General features: G+C 37.0%; 3 protein-coding genes across 5 annotated transcripts in view; 1 reads left to right on the top strand and 2 right to left on the bottom strand.

Annotated features, from left to right (window-relative positions):
* Positions 1 to 12,061, bottom strand: part of LOC120009206 (tRNA ligase 1) — a 28,129-nt gene extending 16,068 nt beyond the window's left edge. The window contains exons 1-15 of one of the 3 annotated variants that reach the window (XR_005470651.1): positions 11,673 to 12,061; positions 10,473 to 10,720; positions 10,232 to 10,439; positions 9,579 to 9,629; positions 9,238 to 9,320; positions 8,722 to 8,821; positions 7,861 to 7,939; positions 6,423 to 6,546; positions 5,840 to 5,946; positions 5,377 to 5,505; positions 4,365 to 4,429; positions 4,117 to 4,281; positions 2,722 to 2,882; positions 2,571 to 2,602; positions 544 to 719 (exon numbers count right to left, since the gene is read on the bottom strand). Coding sequence is in view for 2 of the 3 variants with exons in the window: in XM_038859687.1 (XP_038715615.1) it covers positions 544 to 719; positions 2,571 to 2,602; positions 2,722 to 2,882; positions 4,117 to 4,281; positions 4,365 to 4,429; positions 5,377 to 5,505; positions 5,840 to 5,946; positions 6,423 to 6,546; positions 7,861 to 7,939; positions 8,722 to 8,821; positions 9,238 to 9,320; positions 9,579 to 9,629; positions 10,232 to 10,439; positions 10,473 to 10,720; positions 11,673 to 11,858 (1,914 nt within the window). In the remaining variant the exon portion in view is untranslated. The remainder of the gene's footprint in view (positions 1 to 543; positions 720 to 2,570; positions 2,603 to 2,721; positions 2,883 to 4,116; positions 4,282 to 4,364; positions 4,430 to 5,376; positions 5,506 to 5,839; positions 5,947 to 6,422; positions 6,547 to 7,860; positions 7,940 to 8,721; positions 8,822 to 9,237; positions 9,321 to 9,578; positions 9,630 to 10,231; positions 10,440 to 10,472; positions 10,721 to 11,672) is intronic. The other 2 variants (XM_038859687.1, XM_038859679.1) reach the window with 2 other exon arrangements.
* Positions 12,062 to 14,136: 2,075 nt separating this feature from the next.
* Positions 14,137 to 16,312, top strand: LOC120014259. Its single transcript, XM_038866178.1, has one exon. The coding sequence runs from the start codon at positions 14,484 to 14,486 to the stop codon at positions 15,558 to 15,560; it is 1,077 nt and encodes a 358-aa protein (XP_038722106.1). The 5' UTR covers positions 14,137 to 14,483; the 3' UTR covers positions 15,561 to 16,312.
* Positions 16,313 to 17,874: 1,562 nt separating this feature from the next.
* Positions 17,875 to 21,570, bottom strand: LOC120014249. The gene is made up of 3 exons (XM_038866167.1): positions 20,780 to 21,570; positions 19,048 to 19,820; positions 17,875 to 18,287 (listed from the first exon to the last, which is right to left on the bottom strand). Exons 1-3 carry the CDS (start codon positions 21,491 to 21,493, stop codon positions 18,104 to 18,106), a joined length of 1,671 nt encoding a protein of 556 aa, XP_038722095.1. The 5' UTR covers positions 21,494 to 21,570; the 3' UTR covers positions 17,875 to 18,103.
* Positions 21,571 to 25,298: the final 3,728 nt, after the last annotated feature.

Genomic DNA, 25,298 nt, shown 5'->3' with positions numbered 1-25,298 from the left:
GAATTAAATGCCACCAAATGCATAATACATGTAATTTCAGTATTTTGGGAAAAAAAATTATCGACTGTATGAAGTGAATGTAATTTCTAAGGTGTTGATGAGATCCTTTGCCAAATTTTCTTTGATGTTTGATTGTATTGAAAAATTTAACACATGTAAACTGGAAACAAATCATTTGGCATGAGAGTTAGTGCTGGGAGCCTTGTGTTTGAACGATAGTCAACAGTTGTGTTGCGAATATATAACCATTGAAGAAAGCAATTGGAAGGACTACTCATAAGTGGAAGCAAGAACACACACCCTACAACTAGAATATGACCATCAAATACCCTTCATCAATACAAAGAGCATAAGACTGACAGTAATCAATATCATTAGTACCACATTTATTTATGATATATTCTGATGCCGCCTTGGTACGGTGAGTTGCTGGCCAAAAACTATATGTTGCACCAAATAAACTTTTACTTCATAGAACGCATCACTTCACTATTGAAAATGGTGGCCATGCATGCAACTTTTTAAATGCATTGCCCAACATACCTTATAAGTAAGAAACTTCAGCTTGATCATTAGATTTGCATCTTCATCAGCCAGACCATCCATTTCTAACGTGCTGCCACCACCATCTACATTTCCAACAACATTATTGTTGCTCCTTGCAATTTCAGCAGCTTTATCCTTGCTCGCTTTGAATAAGTTAATGTCGACAAAGAAACCTAAATAGATGAAGCACGGCTCAGTATATGATGGTACAATTCAGAATTGTACTTTTTCAGTGATGTAGAAAATTTAAATTGAATAGAAGGAATGAACATCATCATAAGTTTGACCAGTAGTAATGACACATAGCTAAGCATTCGGATCTTCACATACAAAATAAAAACGTATTGTCCTTATAAAACTGGTGAGAAATGAGAAAGAAACAAATAAACCAAGCTTGCTTGTTATCTTTCTCATATAACATTAATTATATTCTCATTGATTTTTTCATATACTCATGTAGCTTACTCCAAACTTTAGGGATAAATGCCCAGATGATGATGATGAAGGAAATTTTTTATTAAAAGGCACCAAGGAGCTGCTAACCAGAAATTACAAGGAGTCCAAGATTAGAGCATGTAGAACATGAATTATATTCAAGTATTCAACCACCAATTTCAACCATAATTCCCAATGGCCAACAGCAGTTATTTATTACATAGATCAACTTCATCACCTTACCATCCACCATACAAGTCTTCAGTGCTTCTCCTGAAGCTCTCATGGAGTACGTCTTACAAATTGTTCGAGTAAGCACGAGGCCGTTCCTCATAATCTAATGCAAGGCTGGTTTTATGCAAATATTTGTAACACATGATGCAGGAAGCCATTAGATTTTTTTTTATTAATTTGTTTTTTAAGAGTTCAAGAATCCTATGAGGAAATGATTTCCCTTTCAGGTTTAAGAATCCTAATGTTCCCTTAAACCAATGGTTGTAATTTGTAAACTGCTATCCAAAGGCTTGATTGCCTCAGAAACAAAAAAAAAAGTGAGTTTTAAGCAAGAACTGTTATAGGAGAGATTCCTTAATCCCTACACACGCTCGGCGAGATGCTGAGAGGAGAATGTGAATTTGTCCAACCCTACCCGAGAGATTCATGCAAAATTTATTCAACTTAGAAGTTTAAGTTTTGGTTTTGTTTCAGTTTTAAGAAATTGAGAATTTCAGCCCTAGGATTTCTTGAGTTGAGCTGATTTGGGGTTAGGGTTTCGGGATTCTGGTTCGCTCAATCCCAAAATCTACATCAGTAGTTTAAAAACTACATCACGCAAGATGTGTTATTTGTCCACGAACTTCCACTTTTTGTTTCCCTCTCAAGCTCTCAATGTTTATAACCTATCCATTCAAGAAGGCAAACTGAAAAATACTAAGAAGCAAACACTTCCATTTTAGCTTAAATATGAGGCTTTGCAAGTTTGCTTAACCTTTTTGTTTTCTTGTTTTCTTTTGAGAGAAAGCTCGTTTACTGCGGTTTCTACTAACTTCTCAGGCATGAGCAATTCCCAGACTTTTGTGAATTTTATTACAATATGGCTCTCTCATTCTTCAACAGAGATTGTGCGGCAGTTGCTTTCTACTCACATTATCCTTTTCTTATTGGAAACCAAAACCCAAAATTTTTTTGGAAGCCCGACACTATGTTCTTATGATAGTTATGCAACTTGAATGACTCCTCCCAAAAAAAGTTAGTACACTCACAGCCTGGAGAACATATACATATACAGGAATACAAATCGTGCATTTACAATACACTCACAGCTTATCCTTGGACAATTTTTATTCCAAGTACCCACAAAGGATTCAGTTGTTTTTCAGAAGAAAGACAATCACGATTCTCGCAAAAGAGAGCATCTAAAAAGTTGCGTAGGTTTAGAGAGAGGGCCAAGTTCCAGGAATTCCTGACCGTTTCAATTAGATAAATCAATACAACCATAACACCATTTTTTACAATTCCTATATGTGAAAATCAATTTGAAAAACCAAAGATGAGAACAAAAATCCAGTGCACAGGATGGGACATTTTACCTCTGTATAACGGCCACAATCCTGGCTTGTGCCTAGAACATGCAATTACTTTAATTAGGGTAATACCATAGCAAGCAACAAGCGAATAAATTCTAAGATATAACAAAGACATCATTAATTGAAAAGGATAGAGCATAAATTCAAGTAAGACCTCATCTCTTTATTATATCGACGGAAAGCACTGTCGCTATGGACATGAATGACCATCTTATAGAATAGGTTGTCACTTGATACAAAGTCAAGTTTGTGAAAGTTATGGTAACATTTAAATGCAGCAGGGAAACGTTTTTCTCTCATCAAACGTACCATTTCCTGTTTCAACAAAAAGAAAGGTTCATTACAAAGGGATAACAAAAAGGCAGTATTACAACACAATACCAAAGCATTTGGTAAGAAAGACCCAAATAACAAACCAAAATATAGTCAATAGAGCCATCAAGAAATATAATCAACAGCAATGCAAGAGTTTTTATGAAATCATGTTTAATGTAGCTAGTGGTGCTCAAAAACCCAGGGTAACAATGGGTAGTTTCATTTTTATTGTTCAATCATGCCATTTTTCTGAATAGGCGATTTGAAACCAGCCCTTAAGGTGCGGTGGTAAGGTGCCAACTTGAAAAAGTGGTTCTCAAGAAATGAGTGCCATTTTCATACTCTTTTTTCATAGTTTTTTTAATAGGGAGTACTGTTTTCATACTCAATGAAATATTAGTTTCACCCACCCAACTAAAAAAATAAAATCACATAACAAGATGTGTCTTCCCCCGATCTTCTCCAGTAAATTTGATCTTTTGGAGCGTCCTTTCACTGCTTATAGCATTTTCAGGGGTCATGTAACTCCAAGGTCTCCCATGAAGCATAATAAGAAGAAGAATGTGCTTCAAGGGTACACAAAACCAGCCTTTTCTTGCCGAGGTTCAAATATTATTTGCCCTGTTTATTCTTCATTTTCCTCCGTTTGAGAAGTTGACTCCATATGGTTGCTCCGAAGACAACATAAAAGGAAATGAAAGTAGAATTTAAAATGCTTGGAATATTCTACTTCTGTTTTTGGTGTATGGGAAATACGGGCAAGTTACACAAGAACAAGAGGATGTCATTTGCAACATGTTCGTCCCTTTAACTCTTAACTGAAACTGTACAGGATCTAATGATTAAAAGTATTCTTCTGATTTGATTTTTATTATTGCCTCAAAAATTCAAAATTGCACTGGGTTTTCCAACTCTGTTAAACAGAAGAATGCACCAATTGGATCAGATTCGATTCAGCCAGTTGGGTTTTCAATTAATTTTGTGGTTTGGTTAGAATTCCGTAAGTTAACCTAAGGGACACAAACACAACTAATTGTAATTGCGGCTATCTAGATCAAAGATTAAAAATAGCAGTGAAGGCTCAAAAGTCATAAAGCAAACGAACATAGAGAAAAGACATATCCAAATATACATGCACGCCACCACATCACGCATGCAAATAACTATCTGATGACAAAACAAGCAAACGTATAACACAAAGAATAAAAATCTCGATGATGCAGCGTAACCTAACCTGCAACTTAGTGGTCGCGAAATCAGCAGGATGAGCTTGCAAAAATTTAGAAAGAACAGACTTATCAGCATTCCTCATATGGACGTCATAAGATTCATTACCGAACCATTCTAAATGGTCAGGGCAAAAGGATGACCCAACATTCTGAAGGAGCGCTTTCATTTGCTGCAGCAGTATTTTCAACAAATTTGAACTAAAACACCCAACTAAACAATTTCTGAAACCAAATACCACACCAAAAAACTAACCTGTTTTTCATCTGACCTATTTGCAGCACAAATTTCCCTTAGGCTAGGTCCGGATTCAAGGCCAGCTGAAATAAGAAAAGAAAGATAAACTTTACTAAGAAAAGATCACGAATCTAGTATAGGCAAACTCACTCAAGCATCTGCAACTGTAAACAATGAACAATCTTCACCCATCCAAATTGAACCCCCACCCCAACCCAAAAAACAGCGGGAGAAAAATAAAATAAAATAAAAGGGGTTTACAAAATAAAATAAAAGTACGGCAAGCAGAATATTTTTTTAATATCAAAAAAGGCATATTTATCCTGCTCAGGTTTGTGTAATGATGACATGTAACCAGAAACATGATGCTCAAGAAAAAACTCAAGCAACAAGACAATGAAAGAGCACATCAAAATCTTAACAATCCTATGAACTATCAAAACATATTTGTTTCTATGGCTTTGTTCAAAAGAGAGATATGAATTGAGATATTTCATTCCCCTCTCCAATTGCTTAATAGACAAAAGCGAAGTGGGCAAAAAAAATCGTGGTTTCAAAAAACAGTTTACAACTTTTGTCTTACCTTCATAAAGATTTCATTATATACGCCATGAAGGACCAAGATCAACTTTAACCAATGTTGAGCATGTGTGAGTTAGAAAGATGGATTAGAAGGCATAGATGAATTACATTAGCAACATTCGATGATGAAGATGACGAGGACATAAATCACCATAGCTCTTAAGCAATTCCATATTCACTCCTTTTCTCTGTCTTTTCTTTTTTGATTCTACCCCTAATCTCCTTGTCTAAATCTATTTTGAAGCTAAAGGATAAATGTTATAAATCTGGCGCATGCCCCTTATGAAGTTGTTCCATTTGGCAACACATATCCTAAAGCCAAAATCAGCTTCGAAGCAAAGAGATCTTCCCAGCGGAGACAAAGATTTTTATTTTTAACACCAGGAAGAAAAGGAAGACACGGCCAAAAGGTTAGAGAATAAAGTATAAACAAAACAAAGCAGCTTACCTCCATCATTTGGCGGAGGAGGATGATCTTTCAAGATCTGCTCCATGTGTTTTGAGCTCTCATGGCTCACTATCCGAGCCACAAGCCCCTCCAAGATTTCACCTTGGACCTTTACATGATCTTTTGAACCTGCATATCAACAAAATTACATAGAGGTCATTAAAGTGGTGTCCAACAGTCATCTGAAAGAATCCCATTATGAACTGATACCATCAACATTGACACAACACTGTTGGAAAAATAACAACTCTTGAATAGTACTACAAGCATTGGGGGGACACTAAAATGCTGTCTGACCTTTACATGGAGGTTTCCATGCAAATAGAGGAAGCAGTTCAAGGTATAGCATTGTAAGAAAAAAAAGAGGCATTAACAGAAAGATGGTATGTGTTGTTTCCAAACAGGGTACTGATATAAAGCAAAGACCTATTCCCTTTCCCACAATGCATCTTAGGACCTGTACCTGGTACTGATATATCTGCAACTTCATCCAAAGCCCTACAAATAGGGGTTGCCGTTCCTTCTTCGCAGAGAGCATCATATGAAGCAAAAAAAGATGTCACAGATTTCCTTTATCAACAAAGAAGATCAGTCAGAATTTCATCATTGTAATCTCGAAAATTTCTCTTGGAAAATTCTGTCAACACACTTGGGGAAGGTGGGGACAGGAAAGGCCAAGATGTACAAATTGTGGAGAGGCCGTTTCCACGAATCAAATAGAAGTCTAAGCAAATTTAAATACGTGTGTGATAATTCAGGCGAAAAAAACACGAACACACATATTTTACTAATGCAAAATACCAATTTTGGTGACAAAAACATTACCTTAATAATTTAAGCATGTTTGATCCTCTGGCAGGCAGGACAAGGATAGAAAAAGTGAAAACACAAAAAATATTTTGGCAAGAAGCAAGAAATATCTTTTTTGAAATTACAGTTGAACGATCTACGTAATATAGCTAAGAAGTAATCACTCATCTCAATTATTTTAGACATAAAAATCTCTGCTTGAAACATACTTGGTAACATAGAGATCAAACTATCACCTTGAAGAGAACAACCACACATGATTTGTTGGCAGACGCCATTTTCGACAAAAAGCAATCATCTCCGGAGTTGAGTAAAACTTTGGCTTTCCATGGCCCAGTTCTGTAACGGCCGTTAGTACCACTGCGTGAAACAGAACAGAAGGATCAGGCTGTTGTTTTTTCCATATATAAAATTGAAGAATATTATATTGGTACATGGATATTAGATACGTTTTATGCTACAAAAGAGTAAGAAGAGTAAAGCTGCACAAAAATCATGCATCAACAATGCATGACTGCAGAAATGTTTGAAGCAAGCCGCAAAAGGAGCTCAATTAGAGGGAGATTTCCAGCAGAAACTGACATGTCCTATGAGAATAAAAGATAGAATCATAAAGGAAGTAGATTTAGCAAAATATCATGATCAAAGCCTATATCCAAAAGGATGTTAATAAATAGAATTAATTTCACAAGCTCCAAGGAAAAGTAAGGGAAATTAATTAAATATTTAAATGTCACTGATCCCAAATGACACTGTTTATAGAAATTCTATACCCTCGACAACTAGGTCCTACATCGTTTTTTATAAATAGTACTACAATAAATCAAGTAAGAACTTAGTGCACATGCTGCAAAACGAGATGTTTGTTTAAAAGATTAAAGGTATCATGGCTTATAGCCTTGTACTAGGGTTGAACAAGACAAAAAGTACAGGATGTCCATCAAAGTTGCCCAGATACACCAAAACACAAGTTACCGAAGCCCAAGACACTTAACCAACAATATACTGACCACTCATACCAAATCATCCAAGTACAGGAGCTAGGTATACCATGTGGTCACCAGAGGACAAAGAACATTGATCCTTTTGATATAATAGACTATACTAAACGTCACATCCAAAATGTAACCAAATGACGCAAGGAATTTGCCTCTTTTTTATCAGAAAACTTAAACCTTCAAAATCACACAACAAATTACTATTTCAAATATACTGAAGAAGTAAGTTGCCTCAGATAATCATAATATCAACCAAAAAAAAGGAGGTAAAAAAAATTGTTGTTAAAGACTTATCATGGCTGATATTTTAGAATGTAAAAGCAGTTCACATGGCAAATTTGAGAATAAGAAAAAGGAGATTGTCTGAAATCACCACAATCAAGGTCAAATATTCCTATCATCTTTCAATGACCTCTCTTTATGAGCCCAAATCTAACTGTAAGTCTTTAAGCCCATCTTAAGTTTATGAGCCAAATCTATTCACATAAATCCAGGCACCATATTCATTTTGAATCAGATATTTCACTTAATGCCAAAATCTACAAGTTGAATAAAGCAAAAAAAGGAAAGTAATGGTAAATCTCCCAAATGCAAAAAAAATTATAAATTTAAGTAAATTCACCCTCCAAAGACGATGATAATTCTAAGTCATTACAAAGAAGAATTGATATTCTACCATAATCATCACAGGGGCGCTGTCCATGGTCTCCTAGAACAGCAGTTACCAGTTCCATCGATATACACATCCGATTCCTCTGCAAAAGTAAGTAACCGTAAGGATCTAGAGAAATTAATCACTGCATTCCATAGAACTATTGTGACAACACTAAGCCCCCGCTGATACGGAGATATATATTACATGGTCAAGTTAAGACATTGAAATCCATTCATTTATCCACATTACAAAGAGTGCATGCAATCTTTTTGAATGCAGAAGAGAATTGAAGAGCTCATATAACTTAAAAATGAGATAAAGTAAAACACTCGAGCATAAAGTTCCAGGGCCAGAAAAAAAAATCTATCAGTTACGGGTGCAAACCAAAAGCAATACAAGATTATGCCTTCAAGGTACAACCAAAAGACAGCTGATGATTTCATACTATGCTCCAGGTTCATATTAAATATGCATAATGAACTATCATTTTATGTGGACTCAATAACAAATATGATGTAGAGCTTCACATAAGATTCCATTTCAACATCATATTTTAGTTATTCTAAGCAGACGATAAAATAAAATAAACTTTGTTTATCAGTATCATGATTCATGAGTATAGCACTTCTCAAACCTTTTTCTTGTTCTCTACCACTAAGTGGGATTTATAAAATTATTTTCTGACACCAATCCAATGAGCAAAATTACTTTCCGATGATGTTACCTAAATCAACTAGAGAGAGAGAAAACAATAAAAAAATGTACAAAGCTACACCCTCATGCAAACTTGGTTAAGTCATGCACATGCAGTCAGCTATAAAATGGAACTGATCTTTTCTGTTATCTTCATTGTTCCTTCAGGGATCCAATTTGGATTGTTACCTCAAGAAATTCATTGAACTCTGCTTGCTTTTTTGCAGCTTCAGTACCCCATGCCTCACGAAACATCCGTCCAAGAACAAAAACACCAACAGCAGTATATCTGCATCAAAGGCAGGGAAACAGAATTCCATAAGCTACACATCATGCCCTGGGGGAGGTTAGAAGACATAAGAAAAAGAGAGGGAAATTACAATCTATAAGTGAGGTAATGGCAACATTTTGTGCTGCATTGTCCAATAACCATTTGATTTAAACCTATAATGCATGAAGATTCTTTTGCAGATGTTAACAATGCTTATATCTTGGTCTTTCTTCAGCGCATAGCATATGACACAGCCCAACAATATACAATCAATGAAAGCTAAGACCGACATCAAGAGACAAAGAATCAAGAATGTGTTACTCAAGTGGACAATTTTCCCCGTCCATCAGTCTGACAAAGTCAAACAATAGGCACAAGATGGATGGCAACCGACCATTGACAAACAAATAGACATGACAGAGAGAAATACATACATATTTCCAAAGCTATTTTTGGCATATGCTCCACCTTCATGACCCGCATACATGAAGAGGGACCCAGAATGTTTAAGTGAAACCTGTGAAGGAAGCCAACAAAGCCAAGTTGTTACTGCCTTTCCAAATAAGCTATTAATCAAATGAATACATACTTTTAATACGTATAACCCTTAATGTGTCTATGAATGTGTTCGGCAAAATAAGCACAATTTTTTATAGAAATATTTAAGAATGAGGACTGAGATTCACATTTCGTTCGGCCAACAAAAGGAGTTCCTCTGTATGGTGAAATGTGTAATATTCCAACAATTTGCAAAAAGCTCTGAAAAATCTCTAACCTCCAAGGTAGCAAGGCCTTTGGATACAAGCTCTATCATCCTTGTCCTCACCTGGATACAAGAAAAAAATTAATAATAAACAAAAATTAACATGCAATCACATAAAAGGGCCTACTGCTCCAATGGTCCCAATATAAGAATTCCACTTTCGTATGCATCACTTCATCAGAAATGTTGTACATACTTCTGGATTATTAGAACTTAGTAAACGGAAATAGATGAAAATTTTGATTGAATATCTTATTCAGGACTTCCTCTTTTGGGTTCAACATAATTTCATTGGTCATAAGTTCAACATTTTTCCATCACTTAGAATTCTACCACATTGTACACCTAAGGTTCAAGAACAGTATATCATTAATATGATTTCTAAAAAAAATCCAACTATTAAAGACATGCACCATGTAATACTCTATTTACATGAATTAGTACGTAAGATACAATCTTGGTCCAGTAGAAAAACATTATCCTGGCCTAAAATCGAATTCAAATAATGGGATAAAATTTGTTCTTAATTAATGATTTTAGCCTATAATTAATGCTTCTTGCTTCCAGCATAGATATAAAAAAATTAGTGAATCTACTGCTGAGAGCAGAGTAAGTAAACATTTGCAGGAAACACAATTATCAAGGAGCAGAAGTCAAAAGAGTACCTCAAGATCAGACTTCTCATTTTCAAATTTGGGATAAAAGGTGGCTCGGATTTGAGCAAGCGAATAAGTTGAGTTGTCCACTGAAAAATTTTCCAAAAAATTACCCTTGAAAAACTTACTAAGACCAACACTGCTTTTCGGAGGTCCTGCTGTTTCCGATATATTTGAGTGAATTTCAACAGCTGCCGTTCCAACGGGTACTTTTTCAATATCTGCCACTTTAGCCTCACTTTCTGTTCCATACGACTCAGCTTGCCAGATTGCTTTTTGACCACCCTGCAAAGCCCTCAGGTTCGCATGTACACTCCCAAGTTGTATGGGCGGGGTCTGAACATGCATTTTTCCACTATCCTCAGATAGAGTCAATCCCCCAAGCTTGTTAGTAACTGCTTCAGAAACAGATGCAGAGTCAGAGTCCCTTTCTATGGCAGTAGATGACTTTTGAGCTTTTGGATCCTGAATCCATTTATTTTCTTTATGCCTACTTCCCTGCCGAACATTACCAAAATCACATTCCAATTCAGTAACTATGAATTGAAGTCCAAAATACTCGACTCCAAAGACAAAGTCATGGCTTTCAAAGCACACTGACGAGGATTCTGGCCTCGCAGTTTTGTAGCAATAATAGGAACCAAGTGAGAAAAAATCGCCAAACTGAGCTCCAGTGATTGCATCGGACTAATCTTTGAATCAAGGTAAAAGGGAATACAAGCATATCACAACATTCAACTAAATCTTCACCAAAATCAACAGTGCTCAACAAGGCCAAATAATAGTGGATAACTCAAATGGAAACCGAAGAAAAGATTGCAAGAAACTTCACTAATCCAACAAATATTAGAGAAACCACAAGTTGATCTCGATTCACATATTACTTCACAGAGAGTAACTACTTTTACCAAAACCGAAAACAGTCAGAAAATTGTAAGTTACGGTAAAAACAAAAATCCCTTTACAAATATATAGTTCTTTATATATCCATGCCCATTGAGTCCATCTTGTGTGTACTATCTGTGTGTCTGACAGACGGGAATGTGTAAGAACCAGAATTAAGCAATGTTAGCTATAAAATATCTGGAATCCAAGGGGAAAAAAGGGAAATGGACTGAAATGAAGAAATTAATCAAAAGAGAGTAAAAGTGACGAGACTGGACTGGAAGTCCTAGGAACACTATGATTCGTAAAAGCAATAACAATAATTGTAATCAGAAGATAAAATAACTAAAACAAACTCTCCAATAATTCAAGCGATCCTAAAACATAGTCTGCATTAAAAAAGTGACCTAGCAGACGAACAATTCCTTATTCCTTCATAGCCAGACAACAAATAATAGAGAGCCGATGAAAATATTTAAGCCAAAAACAACGATACAGTAAAGATGTTATCAACAACGAATCAAATGAATAATCTAACAAACAAACAGGTGAAAGAACATCGAACCTTAGGCATGGCTAAACGAGAAGCAGAAATGGACTTATCAAAACGGAGAGCGCGAGTTAGGATTAGATACGAAGGCGGCGAGCGGAAGAATGCGAAAATTCTAGGATTGAAGTTGGTGGAAGTCGAACGATGATAAGGAGGGAGTGATTGAACGAGGTTACAGAGGATCCTTTGCGATGCCGACATTCATATGAGGCCCTAATACTATAACGGCTCGTTTGTATGGAGAGAGAAATTGCGTGAATAGCAAGAAATAAATGCAAACACGCAGCAGCTTCTACAAGCGTCTGCGTGCTCGTTTATCTCTCGCGTGCTGTTATATTTGGGTGAGATCTGCGAATCGGAAACGAGCAGGTTTGCGACAGGGTTTGGCGGTTTTAGGGCTTCCACGGGCCACCGGATGTGAGTAACGCTGGATTGGTCAATGGTCATGGCCTCATGGGCTTTCTAAACAGAGTGAAACAGAGCCGAGCCTAATTATCGAAATGTCGTCGTTCGTTTAGGCCCATTGGAACCAAAGCTAATAGTTTGTTAAGAAAAACAAATATTTAAGATATTTTATTGAATGTTATTAAAACAGTATGGGACATCAACCCGAGCAAATGATCGGATCACTGATTCAACTAGTGGGTCATCGGTTATCGGTCGATCGCAGGTTCAATTAAAAATAAAAAATATGTTATAATTAAATTTAATGTTAAAAAAGAAAAATAAAAACCAAAATATGATCATTCAAAAAAAATCTAAAACAAGAGTAATTAAAGTTTAGCCCATGTAGAGTAGAACAATACGTCCAATTATCCAAAATGTCAAAAATACCTTTTCTTAGCTTTCTACTTCTTTTACTTTTTAAATTTTAATAGTATGTTGTAGACTTATGTCTTATAGTGTTATCCTGTTATACTTACATAGTATATTAGTATATACTTACGTTAATATATTATGTTGAATTACTGATTTCATTTTTTTTTTCATGATTCAATCGAATTCATTGATTTGAATCTTTGATTTGCGATAAATAAATATTATAGGATTATATTTATTATTTATATCAGATTATCAATAAAATACCAGTTCAAACAAATCTATCCAGGTTTACAATTTAACAGAACACTGTATGTGGTTGAGTGATTTTTCTCATGTCAACTACATAACAGATATTTCTATAGGACCGGGCTGGCTTGACGGCTGGCCTGATCTTTGTAAAACTGATTTTATTGACTTGAAATTCAAAAAAACGTCCGAAACTTTTTTTTATTAATCAGGTGTATTAAATTGGTAACTAGTTCACTTACACTAGCATTTTTGTCTATCTGATTCCCTAGTTTGAAATCATTAATTTTAAACGTAAAAAACTACTGGTATTAAAAATAAGTGAACCTATTTTGGAATTTGGGTAACCAAGTGTAAAACTCCAAATTTACATATAAAAAACTACTAAATAAGTATTTACAAAAATTACTGAGGCTTATATTAAAAATAAATAGATTTATTTTGGAGTTTAGGTATTTAGCATTATACTTGATAATTTTTTGTCAAAAATTGATGATGGGCTCTTGATTGGATCCGCCACTAACTCCATCTAACCATCATCTTTTTTTACAACACATCTTCTTCTTTTTTTTAACGGGAGAAGAGAATTCGAACCTTAGTCATCATGATGATACACATCAATTTTATCACTCAAATTAATGACTCGGGTGCTTTTACAACACATTATAATTTTACTACTCACCTCGCCTTTGCTCGTTATATCAAAACACAAAGCATTCCCAAATGGACCGGCTCACATTTGAGATGCAAAACTCTCGTTGTTAAACAGGAAACATGAAGCTAGAGACCAAATGCCCCTTTAAACTTTGATCGCATAACTATGGCAGTGTGTTTGCACTGCGTTCAGTTGCACCTCACCTCACCTCATATCACCACAGTTTTTTGTGACGCACCAAACGCTTTTACAGTAGAACCCACCTCACAGCACCATAACTTTTTACCTCACAGCACTCCAAACGCTTATAATATATGTTGAATTGTCCCACGTAATCAAATTAGGTCAATTATTTTATTTTAGATTAATGTATAATATAAACGTTAAGGCTTACCCGTTTAGGGTGTTGGGAAGTGTTTGTACCAACGATCCCAAACGCCTCAAACAGTCAAGGGTTGGGAGGTGTTCGGGACGAACCCAACCCTCCCCAACACCCTAAACGGGCAATCCTTAAGTGTTTTTATATTAATATTATTAGTTATCTAATATAACCGTAATTTAGATACATCAAACGTACCTCACACCACTGCATCACAATTTTAAAAGTGATGCGCCAAATAACTTTTACATTTCAACTCACCTCATAATATTACAGTTTTATAACTCAAAACACGTATTTGACAGCACTCAAAAGGCCCTGTGTCTATAAAATATTTGGGAACTAGGAAGCAGGCAATTGCATATAGATACGCGAAAGCTCCGTTCCAATCACGTCAAAACTCGAACATTCTTCTTCTTCTTCTTTCCAAAATTCCCCTCTCAACACGTTTCGCATTAGATCCAACTTTTTACTCGTGAATTGGCATCCTCATGGTCATCGCTCTCGATTTTTTTGCTGCTTCTAGCTGCTGGCGCGGTGCCCATTTCGTGTCACTCAGGTTTCTCACACTATCGGATCTGATTGTTTCATTTCCATGCCGTTAAAGCATTGCTGCATTTTGAATTGAGTTTCAGTTATATTCAGAATTCATGGATTGTGTGTTTCTTTTATAGTCAGATTGGATTTAAAATTGCCTTGCTCCATTTGTGAGGATTTTATTGAAATGGAGGTTTCAACTGGAACTTGTAGTAGAATTAGATTCGATGAGTTACATAAGGATGGATCTGAGGAGTTGCAAGCATTCAGGCTAGAATCGGCTGAATTTGGGGATGGGCATAATTATGAGTTTCGTTCAAAGACAGCATTAGAGGTTTTGAGGGAAACTGTTAGGATTCTTCGATATAATGCCGCGGGATTCATGCTGACTGCTGTGGTGCTCATTTGCCCTGTATCAGCAATCTTCTTGTCAAATTTGTTGGTGGATCAGTCCATTGTGAAGAAGCTGACTATTAGGCTTATGCTGGTTGCAAAGTCTAGTGGATTCCCTATGAAGCCTTTTATCAAACAGTGTTGTCACCGGTTCTCTGAGATGATAGTCTCATCAGCAATATGCTTCCCTTTCTTCATCACATTGTCATTGCTATCAAAAGCTGCGGTTGTTTACTCTGTGGATTCTACTTATTCAAAGAAACGAGTTGATTTTTCAAAGCTCTATGTGATACTTCGCAAAATTTGGAGGAGACTTGTTTTAACATATGTGTGGGTCTGCATGGTGTCTGTAGGTTGCATCACATCATTTTCCGTTCTTCTTGTTGTTGTATGTAGTACAGTTTCTGTTATTGGGTTTTCTCCCGATTTACTTGTATATGTGGCAGTCATGCTGGGACTTGTATTTTCAGTTGTTCTAGCCAATGCAATTATTATCTGCAATACTGCTATTGTAATCTCTGTACTGGAGGATGTTTCTGGACCACAAGCATTGCTCCGGGCTGGAATTTTAATCAAGGGTCAGACTCAGGTAGGCCTTCTGATATTTCTTGGATCAACAATTGGAATGACATTTGTGGAGGGGTTGTTTGAACATAGGGTGAAGACACTGAGTTATGGAGATGGGTCTTCCAGGATTTGGGAAGGGCCTCTTTTGGTGATGATGTACTCATTTGTGGTGCTTATCGATTTAATGATGAGTGCAGTTTTCTACTTCAGTTGCAGATCTTATAGCATGGAAGCCTCAGATGATGAATGTCATTCAATTCTAGAAACCATGGCCATCTCTCCTGAAGCAATAGCCATTGAATGACAATGCCTTGTAGATTGGTGTATTCTCTGGCTAGTTTGCTAGACTTGATGACTTGGAGATGGGTGTTTCCATTAAAACTTCAGAACATTGTTGCCAACAGTATACCTTTTTAGTGCAAGGAAAAGTTTACTGCTCTTTGGTAAATGTTTGCCGAAAGTTATGGCTGGTGAAAACATCATTTTGTTTGTTCAGTGCTAAAAAATCATTACAAGGACCGAGGAACAAATGAAAGGTATGTGAAGCTTTATTATGCAACAAGGACAAAGTAGCACAGCAGTCTTTGAAGAACTAATTAATGGCCGGTCCTTCCCCCTTGTGATATATTACTATCTCGCGCTTGGCGGAACGTCTTTGTTATTCATATGAGGGATGGTTTTGCTACTCTCTTGGATTTCAGGCGGTCTGCAAGGGTGACACCCTCAAAACTTGCTTAGGGAAGTGACTACACACTTTTCGCATCATCTGACTGCATCTAGTTTATTGATTCCATATTAGTCATCATCTCTGTTATCAACATCCCCCAATTCATCCAACTAGGAGCTTTATGATAGAATTCGACAGGCCTTATTTCATCATGAATACTATACATCTCATACTGATTACAAGATTTGCAGTAACATGCCATGTAGATGTGTTACGGTGTGCTGCTTCTGCTTTTCTCATTGTTTGATAGGCCTCTTTTAAATTGGTAGTTCTTATGCCTGTCAGATTACTATAACTTGTAGCAACTTCAGTTTCTTTTTTCGCCTAAATTACAATGCCTATAATTCATTTGTCAGGAGTAGGAAAGTGGACAACTTTGTACTTGTGAATATCACTCGGCCAAGAGGGTTGAGTTTCTCTTTTCTTCACACACTTGTTGAGTTTTTCATCTATCTTGCTTCACAGTTCTTATATTTCCCATTTCTTTCCATCACCCTATAGTTTTTCACTTACCTAGCTTCACAGTCTCTTTCTTTCTGTTTCCTTCACACCTCGTGAGTTTTCATCTACCTTGCTTGACAGTTCCTTTTTTTTAACTGCTGTGCTTGGTTTTACACTTCTAGCAGTTCCTTGACAGCCTTCAAACTTCTTGGGTCATTCACACCACCTTAATTCTTCCACCACCAACACCTAATTCACTTTCATAAGTCCTATTTTATTTATATATATATACACACACACACACACACCATCCGAGATACTATCATTATCATCATCCATTTTCTATCTCGTCCTGTCTCTTCTTTCCATATATACTCCACCCTTTTGAGGGTCTCTCTTTGTTTCTGCTTGTTCCAAAAAAAAATTAAGCTGCAGATTGAAACTTATTTTAGAATTTTTGTTTTTCTCTCTTTTCTTATATATAATATTATAACATTTTTAAATATTAATTATAATTATATAAAATATCTTACAATTTATAAGTTTAAACTTTAAATTAAATTTAATAAAAATATTTATAGTAGAAACAAAAGAAATATATTGTAACGTTTTTTTTTTAGTGTTGCACGTGTTGATTGAACGTCCCTAAATCACTTAAAATGTGAAACAATTTGATAATCCAATATATTTAATTACATAATACAATTGTATGTAATTTGCCACACGATTTTAAACGTGCATAAATATCTGCAAAAATTTAACCAATTGAAACAACATTAATGTTAACACTTAATAAAACATTTTAAAATCAAACATATATGTTAAATTTCATATGCTTCACCAGTTTACACATGAAATTTGAGGATGGGTCTTAAAGGTAAGGCACCCAAGAGGTCAAGTTCCGAGTCTCTAACCATTAAGAGCAACTACAATGGTGATTTTTTGATGGGGAATGAATAATGTATGATGATTTGCGTTTTGCTATTGTGACTATATTGGAAGATGTGTTTTGTTGATGTGACTGGGCCAACAAAATGTATTGGTACAATTGTATAAATTTATTGACTTGATTTTTGTGTAATAGAGGTGGGACACGATATTGATTTTTATATAAAAATGTGAGTGTGTGCTATGGGACCCACATGAGAGCAAAGATATGGGCATGACATTTGTCATGTCCACATCCATGTCACACCAAAATTGAGCCAACATATTGCCACTGTTGGAATATGAAAATTTTTATTGACTCATTATAATACCACTTTTTGACATCCATGCCCTAACAAATTGCAACGATTGTGGTTGCTCTAATCGAAGATTGTAACAGTTCAGGATTTCAAAACAAGCCCTCTGTCAATCAGGAGACAATGACAGAGACTCCTTTGTTCTTGGGTTTCACCTATTGTTGGCACATTTTGTTCAAATATTTGCCAAAGATGATATACATCTATAGGAAACGAAGCAAAATACTAATGGAGAATGAAAGGTGTCCTTGATTTCAAGAGGTCACAGTTGGAATATTCACCAACATTAGGGACACAAATTATCAAGACATTAGAATCAGATAACAAAAATTGTCAAGACATAGGGATTCAATACTATCCTTGAAGGGGGCCCTGCTCATTAAAAAAACAATATGCAGGAGGATGTGAAGGGGGCTTTACATAGTTTCTATCTGTTCACCAATACCAATCCTCCTCCTCATCAGAGTCATAGTACTCCTCCTCCACCTCCTCCTCCTCTTCATCAACGTCTCTATCATTATCATCCCATATGTTGTCCTCATCCCAAAGAGGGCAAGAACATGTTGCTTTTTTATCCTTCCACTCTGCTCCGCAATTGTAACAGAACTCATACCCACATCTGAAAAACATCAGAAGCAGTTCTCCATTACTACTCATCATCACACCAAAATTCTAATAGCATGCAACAAGAGAGATCGACATGAACAACTTTGTAACATAACACCTCAACAATATACATCGACATAAACGATTATACAAAACACAAACATCTACACATTTCAAAACATGCCACTCAAAGCTACGATATATTGGCTGTTTTGGGCCAGAACCATGTCAATTAGATCAAAGGAGATCAAGTGTTTTCTTCTTGTGACCAATCAAACACCAACACCTTTTTCACAGTTAGTTTTTACCCGCATTAGTTCTGACAATGCAATAGACTATATTTCAGCCATAGGTTTTCCAGTATGAACAAAATGCGTACCCACCCCTTAAATCATCTTACACGAATTACCATGTAGAAACTTTAATTTGGCAAGCAACAACACTAGAGTCCTACATGAATTTATGTGTTAGATAATTCAACATGTAAGTTTGATATCACAGCCCATAATTCTTCCTCACTTAAGAGTGCAAATATAACTTCATAGTAAAAATTAGGGTGTCCAAAAAAATCGTGCCAAACCGAACCAACAGTTTGGTCGGTTATTGACTTATTGTCAAACGTATGTTGGTGAGGACTTACCAAAAAACTGATCAAACTGTCAATAACCGACCAAACGATCGGTTAAATTTATGTCAAAAAAACCGGCAAAAACCTACTATGAATTAAAAATGAAATAAAACAGCAGCCCAAACTAAATAGGTAACTTATGTACCTGCAGGTCATGTGGTAGCAACCTTCAGAGAGTTCAATCATGTGGTTGCACTTGACACATTGACGCCACAAATGGCTTCTTGCAAGAGACTTCAGCTTGACATCTTCAGCAGGGGGATTAGGATTCAAAGTTTTGAAATAATGGCATGTCATGTTGCTATGCCAAGGAACCTTACAATTGATGCAGAAAAGGCCATGACATTTAGTGCACTTCCTGACTCCACTTCTTTCTGTACCAACAAATAAATCTCTAGCATACTCTGCAACCTCACTTTTAGACATTAATGCAGAGCACCTAGGATATGGGCAATAAATTTTCTCTGCAACAGGAATTGATGCTTCTGTTATGCGTTGGATCATGGTCTCAATCAACTTAGGTGTCAAAAATTTTTTGCAGCTTTCAACTTTGAGTTCTGATTTACAGCCTTCGTGGGGGCATTTCGGCACCATACCATGGAGCAACTTCACTTCCACATGCTGTTTCATGCAAGAGAAACAGTAACGGTGCAGGCATTCATCAACTGAAAACATATGCTCGGTTTCAGTATCTTCTAAACAGATAACACAGTTCTCTTTAAGTTGTTTGTCATGGATAGATTCTGTAGGCATAGAGGTCTGCGAAACTATCGCATCTCTTGCAAGTTTAAATGCATACTTAATATCATTACGTGCCACAAGTGCAGGGTTACAACATTCAAACTTTCTCTGAAGAAGGGACACCTGATTGACTAGCATTGCAATCTTGCGCTGTTTTGGTGGCCATCTCCCACTAATCTGCATTTTAAAATAAAGCATCAACATCTATTGAATGGAAATCAAAGAAAAACCACAGATTGTTAAAATGTCATTAATCTCATGTATATAGACCTTTTTGAATTTTTGAGATCTTTAAATTGTCATTAATTTTATTTCAAAGATACTTGCAATTGAATTGGAACTAGAAGTTCAGTAGACAACCCTTTTCCACTCAAACCTCCTATTTGTGCTATCAGTTGTACTTGTATCATGGACTCTTCATGGATACAAAATGAAGTTCAAGACACCCATATGACGTGAAGGTGCATCTTAAACAGGGAAGAAGGAACTAAATCTACATTTGACCGAATCCACAAGGAAAAAATATACTCATAACTTTCATACCAGTAAAGCTCCTCTGAATACAATCAATCACTTGCAATCAAACCTTTCCCTTCAAAAAGACAATAAGACAATTGTTGAGAACATACTAGCATCCTATTCAAGATCATTAGTTGGCATGCTTTTCCTCAATAAAAAGTTCTTAACCATCTGAAAAATGAAAACATATCCAAGAAATTTAGGTGCTCCATTTGCTCAAAAGAATAATTATAAGTCTTACTACAACAATGCCATGCCATATAACCTTCAAAAAACATTCCCGAAACAAAACTTCATAAATCATGAGGAACATTTGTTAGTGAATGTCAAACACCTATTAAACTCATACGCATATAACACTATATTGATCAAATGAGAAGAACTCGGTGTATCGAAACTCAATCTAATTAATGAAACATGGTTAGCACAAAGTAGTGAAAACTTCAGTAAAGTAAACTACTCCCGTCACAAGGTTCCACAGTGGGCGGGGTACGGGGCAGAGACAAATTAGCCACATAATCAGTTTCCAGGAATTGAAGCTCTAGGTTGCACCACTGAAAACTTCAGTAACTAAAAAAAAAAAATTGAACATAGTAAAAAACGAAGTTGCAACTCACGAACTGATAAAGAGGGTAGTAATCGCAATAGAAAGTGATTTTCTTGAGCTCCAACGCGTATGCAGCATTAAGCCCTTCGATCAAAGCCTTGGCTGCTACAGCACACTTGTTCAATCCATTGCACACAACGGGCTTCCTAACCTCGAATATCAAATTGTCCCTGGAATCACATATCGCCACACCAATCCCTGCCAACACGACCTTTCTGTCTTTCACCCTCTCTTCGTCCATTAAGCCCTTGAAATAAAGCCTGAAAACATCTCCACTATCTGTATTCTTCGAACACCCTTCGCCGAAGGGTTTCTCAAAATTATCACCCCATTCTTCCCACTTGTCCTCGGGGATTCTGAGAATCTCGCGGGCGACATTCTGGTCGTGGATACGACGATCCAGATCCTCCCGCACTTGGCGCATAAGCAATGCGCTTTTCTTGCGATCGGCGACTTCTTGCTCGCACCTAGAAAGTTCGTCCGATTGGAGAGAAGCGAACGTGGGAACAATTTCATCGTCGACTAGGGAGGCAGCAGAAACAGCGTCGTTTAGAGATGGCGATGAAGAGGAGGAAGGTAGGTGAGAGAGCGAAGCAGAGATGGCCTCTTGAAGCTGAAGGCGGAAGGCAAGTTCGAGGTCCGTCTCGACAGACTGGGCCTCCATGAGTTCGCGACGCTGCTCGGAGAGAATCGACGATACTTCGTCCGGTGAGTCCATGTCCATGACGCGTGTTGGGGAATTTCGCTTTAAGTGGCGAAAATAAAGGAGAGAAGAGAACTGGCGTACTGAGGAAGTCTGTGTGAGATATACATATATATTTGCTTTAGAGTCTGGCTAAATTTGTTAAATTAGCCATACTTTATGAGTTTATGTTCTTAAATTCTCCATAGAAAATGAGTATTGGTCTTTTAGATAGGGATGTAAATTTATGCCCGATCCGTTCCGATCATGTGGATTTTCCTCGATCCGAGCCTTGTGCGGTGCGGGAACGGGGCAAAGAATCTTAGCATGTGAGGCGGGCCGGGGATGGATTTACCTCCTAACCCGACCCGAACCCGACCCGACCCGACCAGCGCCTCACCTCGCCTCGCCCCGTTATACATGTATATATATACACACTCCACATACATAAGATATTTTAATTTGTGGATCTCATTCTAATAATAATGGATATTTTAATACAATGCATTGAATTATTGTGTTTCTTTAAATAAAAGAGATTAAGTAGCTTGGTTGCTATAAGCATTACTTCTCATATATGCAAGAGGTTTTGGGTTCTATTCTTAATAAAAATAGTAAAAAAGAATTTCTTAAAAAGAATCTCAAGCATACTAAGGCGCAAGGCTTATATAAAAGCAAGAGACCCGTCCCGCACCTTATGGGTGTGCCCCGACCCGTCTTGACTTCTATTCTTGATAAAAATATTTAAAAAAAATTCATAGACAAAATAAGGGGCAAGGCTTATATAAAAGTAAGAGACTCGCCCCGCACCTTTATGGGTGTGCCCCGTCCAATTGTCACGCCTACTTTTAAACGTCAAAATCTTACAGAATTATATATTTCATAAAATGGTACCAAATAATATTTCAAGAAAATGGTACATGTTTGTTTTTTTGATGGGGAGGGTCGAACTCTGAACTTGAGACCTCTATGGTTTAGAGAGATGTTTGTCCACTCTGACACTCTCCTTATTCCTACAATTGGACAACCTTTAAGGTTAGTTAATCTATAGCATGGGCTTAGGCCCGGTATTATTTATTTGGGCATCGAAAAAATATTGTAACCCAATCCAATCCCAATAGTTTTAGTTGAATTAAGCTCTAAACATTCTAACCAAAGTTTCATGAGATATCGTTTTATACTGTTCTGATATTCTGGTGATGAGTGTTATATGCACCCCACGGTTTATTAAGAGCGCCCCAATTTCTCGCCAAAAAACATAAGCTTATAATACTTCATTTGTTCCTCCCACGAAGAAGCAAATCCTCTGAAAATTGCCTCCTCTATTCTTTGTCATTCCCCATAAACCCACCCAAACCACGGAGGCGCCGACGATAGATGGAGATGGACAATGACAAGTAGTTCTTCGAAGGAAATGAGGACTTTTTCGATGGAGAAGAGTTTGATGAGGAGGAATAGGTTAATTCCACCATTTTTGTTCATTTTTTACCTAGGTTAGTCCCACAAATGCAACAATACTTGCAAACACTTCTGGTGCTCCATTCCCAAGTGGTAGAAGTGCAACCCTACGAAGATGGCTTGAAAGTGGCAAGGGAACTACATGGGATTCGATTGTAGTTGAGTGGAGAGCGTGTCGATGTCGCGAAATGGAAGTGGCAAGCAATAGATATCCGGGAACCAAACAAATCCTCTCTCTTGTCTACCCTGTTTGCCATTTTGTTTCATCACCCAATTGTGAAATCCATAAGAGCTCAACTCAAACTCAATTGTCATTTTGCAAATGTGGTTGATTTGAAGGTTTGAATATCTGGCATCGTAGGTGCGGTTGATTTAAAGGTTTGAAATCCTAGAGAGAGGATGAAGAAGAGGGGTGTACATCGAGTTTTTTTTGTAAAAACATAAAAGAGGGTCTACTCGGTAATGTTATGTTTTTAACTGGATATATTAAGATTAGGGTTTATTTAGTAAAAAATGGATTGCATATAATATAATGTTTATCATTCTGATGCTTCACTCCTTAACCTCAAGTACTAAATCTCAAATTCGACCGTCTATTTCTTTCCCTCGTCGCAAGAGCGCCCCTCGCCTCCAAGTCTCAATCTGCCATCTCCCATCTGGTAAAAACGCTCTTTCCCCTGTCTCTATCTTGGCTTTCCTCCATCTCTCCTCTCTTTCCGTGTATATTTATTGTTTTTGTTGATTAGTAGAGAGATAGAGTTTGATTGAGCACCTTTCTTTTTGTTGAATTTGATTGAGCATCTTTTATGTGGTTTTTGCTGTCGATTGATTTGTTTTAGGGTTCTTGACTGTTGGTTCGTTAATATAGTCAATTTGATGGAAGTTGATGTATTTTAGGGTTCTGGAGAGAAGGTTGTATTGGGCTTTTAGTGTTGGTGAGAAATGATTTTTGGTGGAAGTATAAGTAGGAGTATTTCTACCTTTTTTCTACTCTGTGTTTTTCTATTTATGTAAAAATTAGTAATTAGTATTTCCTTATGCTGGTTATCCTTGGATTCACTTTTGTTAAAATGTTTGGTTTGTGTTATACGGGTGCCGAGTAAGGAACAAGGGCATTGATGGGAACTGGGTCTATGCCATGGCTGTTATTTGCTATTCAAGATTTGTTATGGTAGGTAAACCTCAGTCTAAGCTTCTGATTTTTCTCGGAGAGCTTTCGGAACATAACCAGATAGGTAGTTGCCTCTTAAATTCCTCTATATAAATGACACTGTTGTTGTTAGTGCTCTGATACGTGCTCATGGAAGTTACTTCACATGTCCAGTAGTTTTCTAGTTATGCATTTTCTTCAGTCAAGCATTATCTTTCAGTTATGCACACATCTCAAATCAGTTATGTAACTGTTAGCTAGCAGTTATTGAACTGATAGTTAGTTTAGCACATTGCACGTTTCCCTTCAATTGCATAGATGAGTTAGTACGGCTTATAAGCCACCTATCTTTGATTGAAATGACATGTTGTTGCCCAAGTACTTTCTCTACTAATTCTCTTCTAATTCATTTCTTCTTCCCTTTTGCTGAGTTGAACGTAACAGTGGTATCGGAGCCAGGTTGATCTCATGGACACTCGTAGCAAGAGCAACGCGGAGTTTCGTAATGAGGTTAGCGAAATCTTGACCCGTCATGAGTCGAGTTTCGATCACTTGACGAATAACTTCAACCAAGTTCATGCTGCCCTCCAATCAGTTCTTACGGAATTGCAAGCTTTGCGAGTCACTAACAATCACCAAAAAAATCCTGACAAAGATAGCATCAACCCCTTCTCTTTTGGTGAAAGTTCCCACACTCCACCTCCCTCACAAACACTGAACCAATCTAAAGCCAACACTTCCTAAGCCCTATCCTGCCCAACTTCCAATCTCAAATTAATTTTTCCCAAATTCACTGGCGATGACCCAACTGGGTGGATATATAGAGCTGAACAGTTCTTTGAATTCCAGCATATTGGGGTTGATCAAAGAGTCCAACTCGCCTCGTTTCATCTTGAAGGAATTGCCTTGCAGTGGCATCGTTGGCTCACCAAATCGAAAGGGCCGCTAACTTGGGATGATTTCACCAAGGCCTTGCTACGTCGATTTGGACCCACAGACTTTGAGGACCCATCTGAGGCACTCACAAGGCTCAAACAGACCACGACAGTGGATGCTCTCGTAGAAGAGTTTGAAAAGTTCTCTCACCTCATTGATGATTTACCTGAAAATTTTTTAATTGGGTGTTTTGTAGCCAGCCTCAAAGATGAAGTTCGTCTTGATGTCAAAATCAAGAAGCCTCGTACATTCTCTGAAGCGGTAGGAGTTGCCCGCCTAATCGAAGAACGCAACACCATTCAG

The sequence above is a fragment of the Tripterygium wilfordii genome, chromosome 2 (genome assembly GCF_013401445.1).
Source record: "Tripterygium wilfordii isolate XIE 37 chromosome 2, ASM1340144v1, whole genome shotgun sequence".
NCBI lineage: Eukaryota > Viridiplantae > Streptophyta > Magnoliopsida > Celastrales > Celastraceae > Tripterygium > Tripterygium wilfordii.
The sequence above is the reverse complement of the archived record's forward strand: the minus strand, read 5'-3'. Positions and strand labels throughout refer to the sequence as shown.

Excerpts from the sequence above, each read along its gene's own strand:
- LOC120014259 (XM_038866178.1), top strand. The coding sequence starts at position 14,484 with ATGGAGGTTTCAACTGGAACTTGTAGTAGAATTAGATTCGATGAGTTA.
- LOC120014249 (XM_038866167.1), bottom strand. The coding sequence starts at position 21,493 with ATGGACATGGACTCACCGGACGAAGTATCGTCGATTCTCTCCGAGCAG. Across the intron at positions 19,821-20,779 it reads ACTACCCTCTTTATCAGTTC|ATTAGTGGGAGATGGCCACC; the intron begins GTGAGTTGCAAC and ends TTTAAAATGCAG. Across the intron at positions 18,288-19,047 it reads TGCTACCACATGACCTGCAG|ATGTGGGTATGAGTTCTGTT; the intron begins GTACATAAGTTA and ends GATGTTTTTCAG.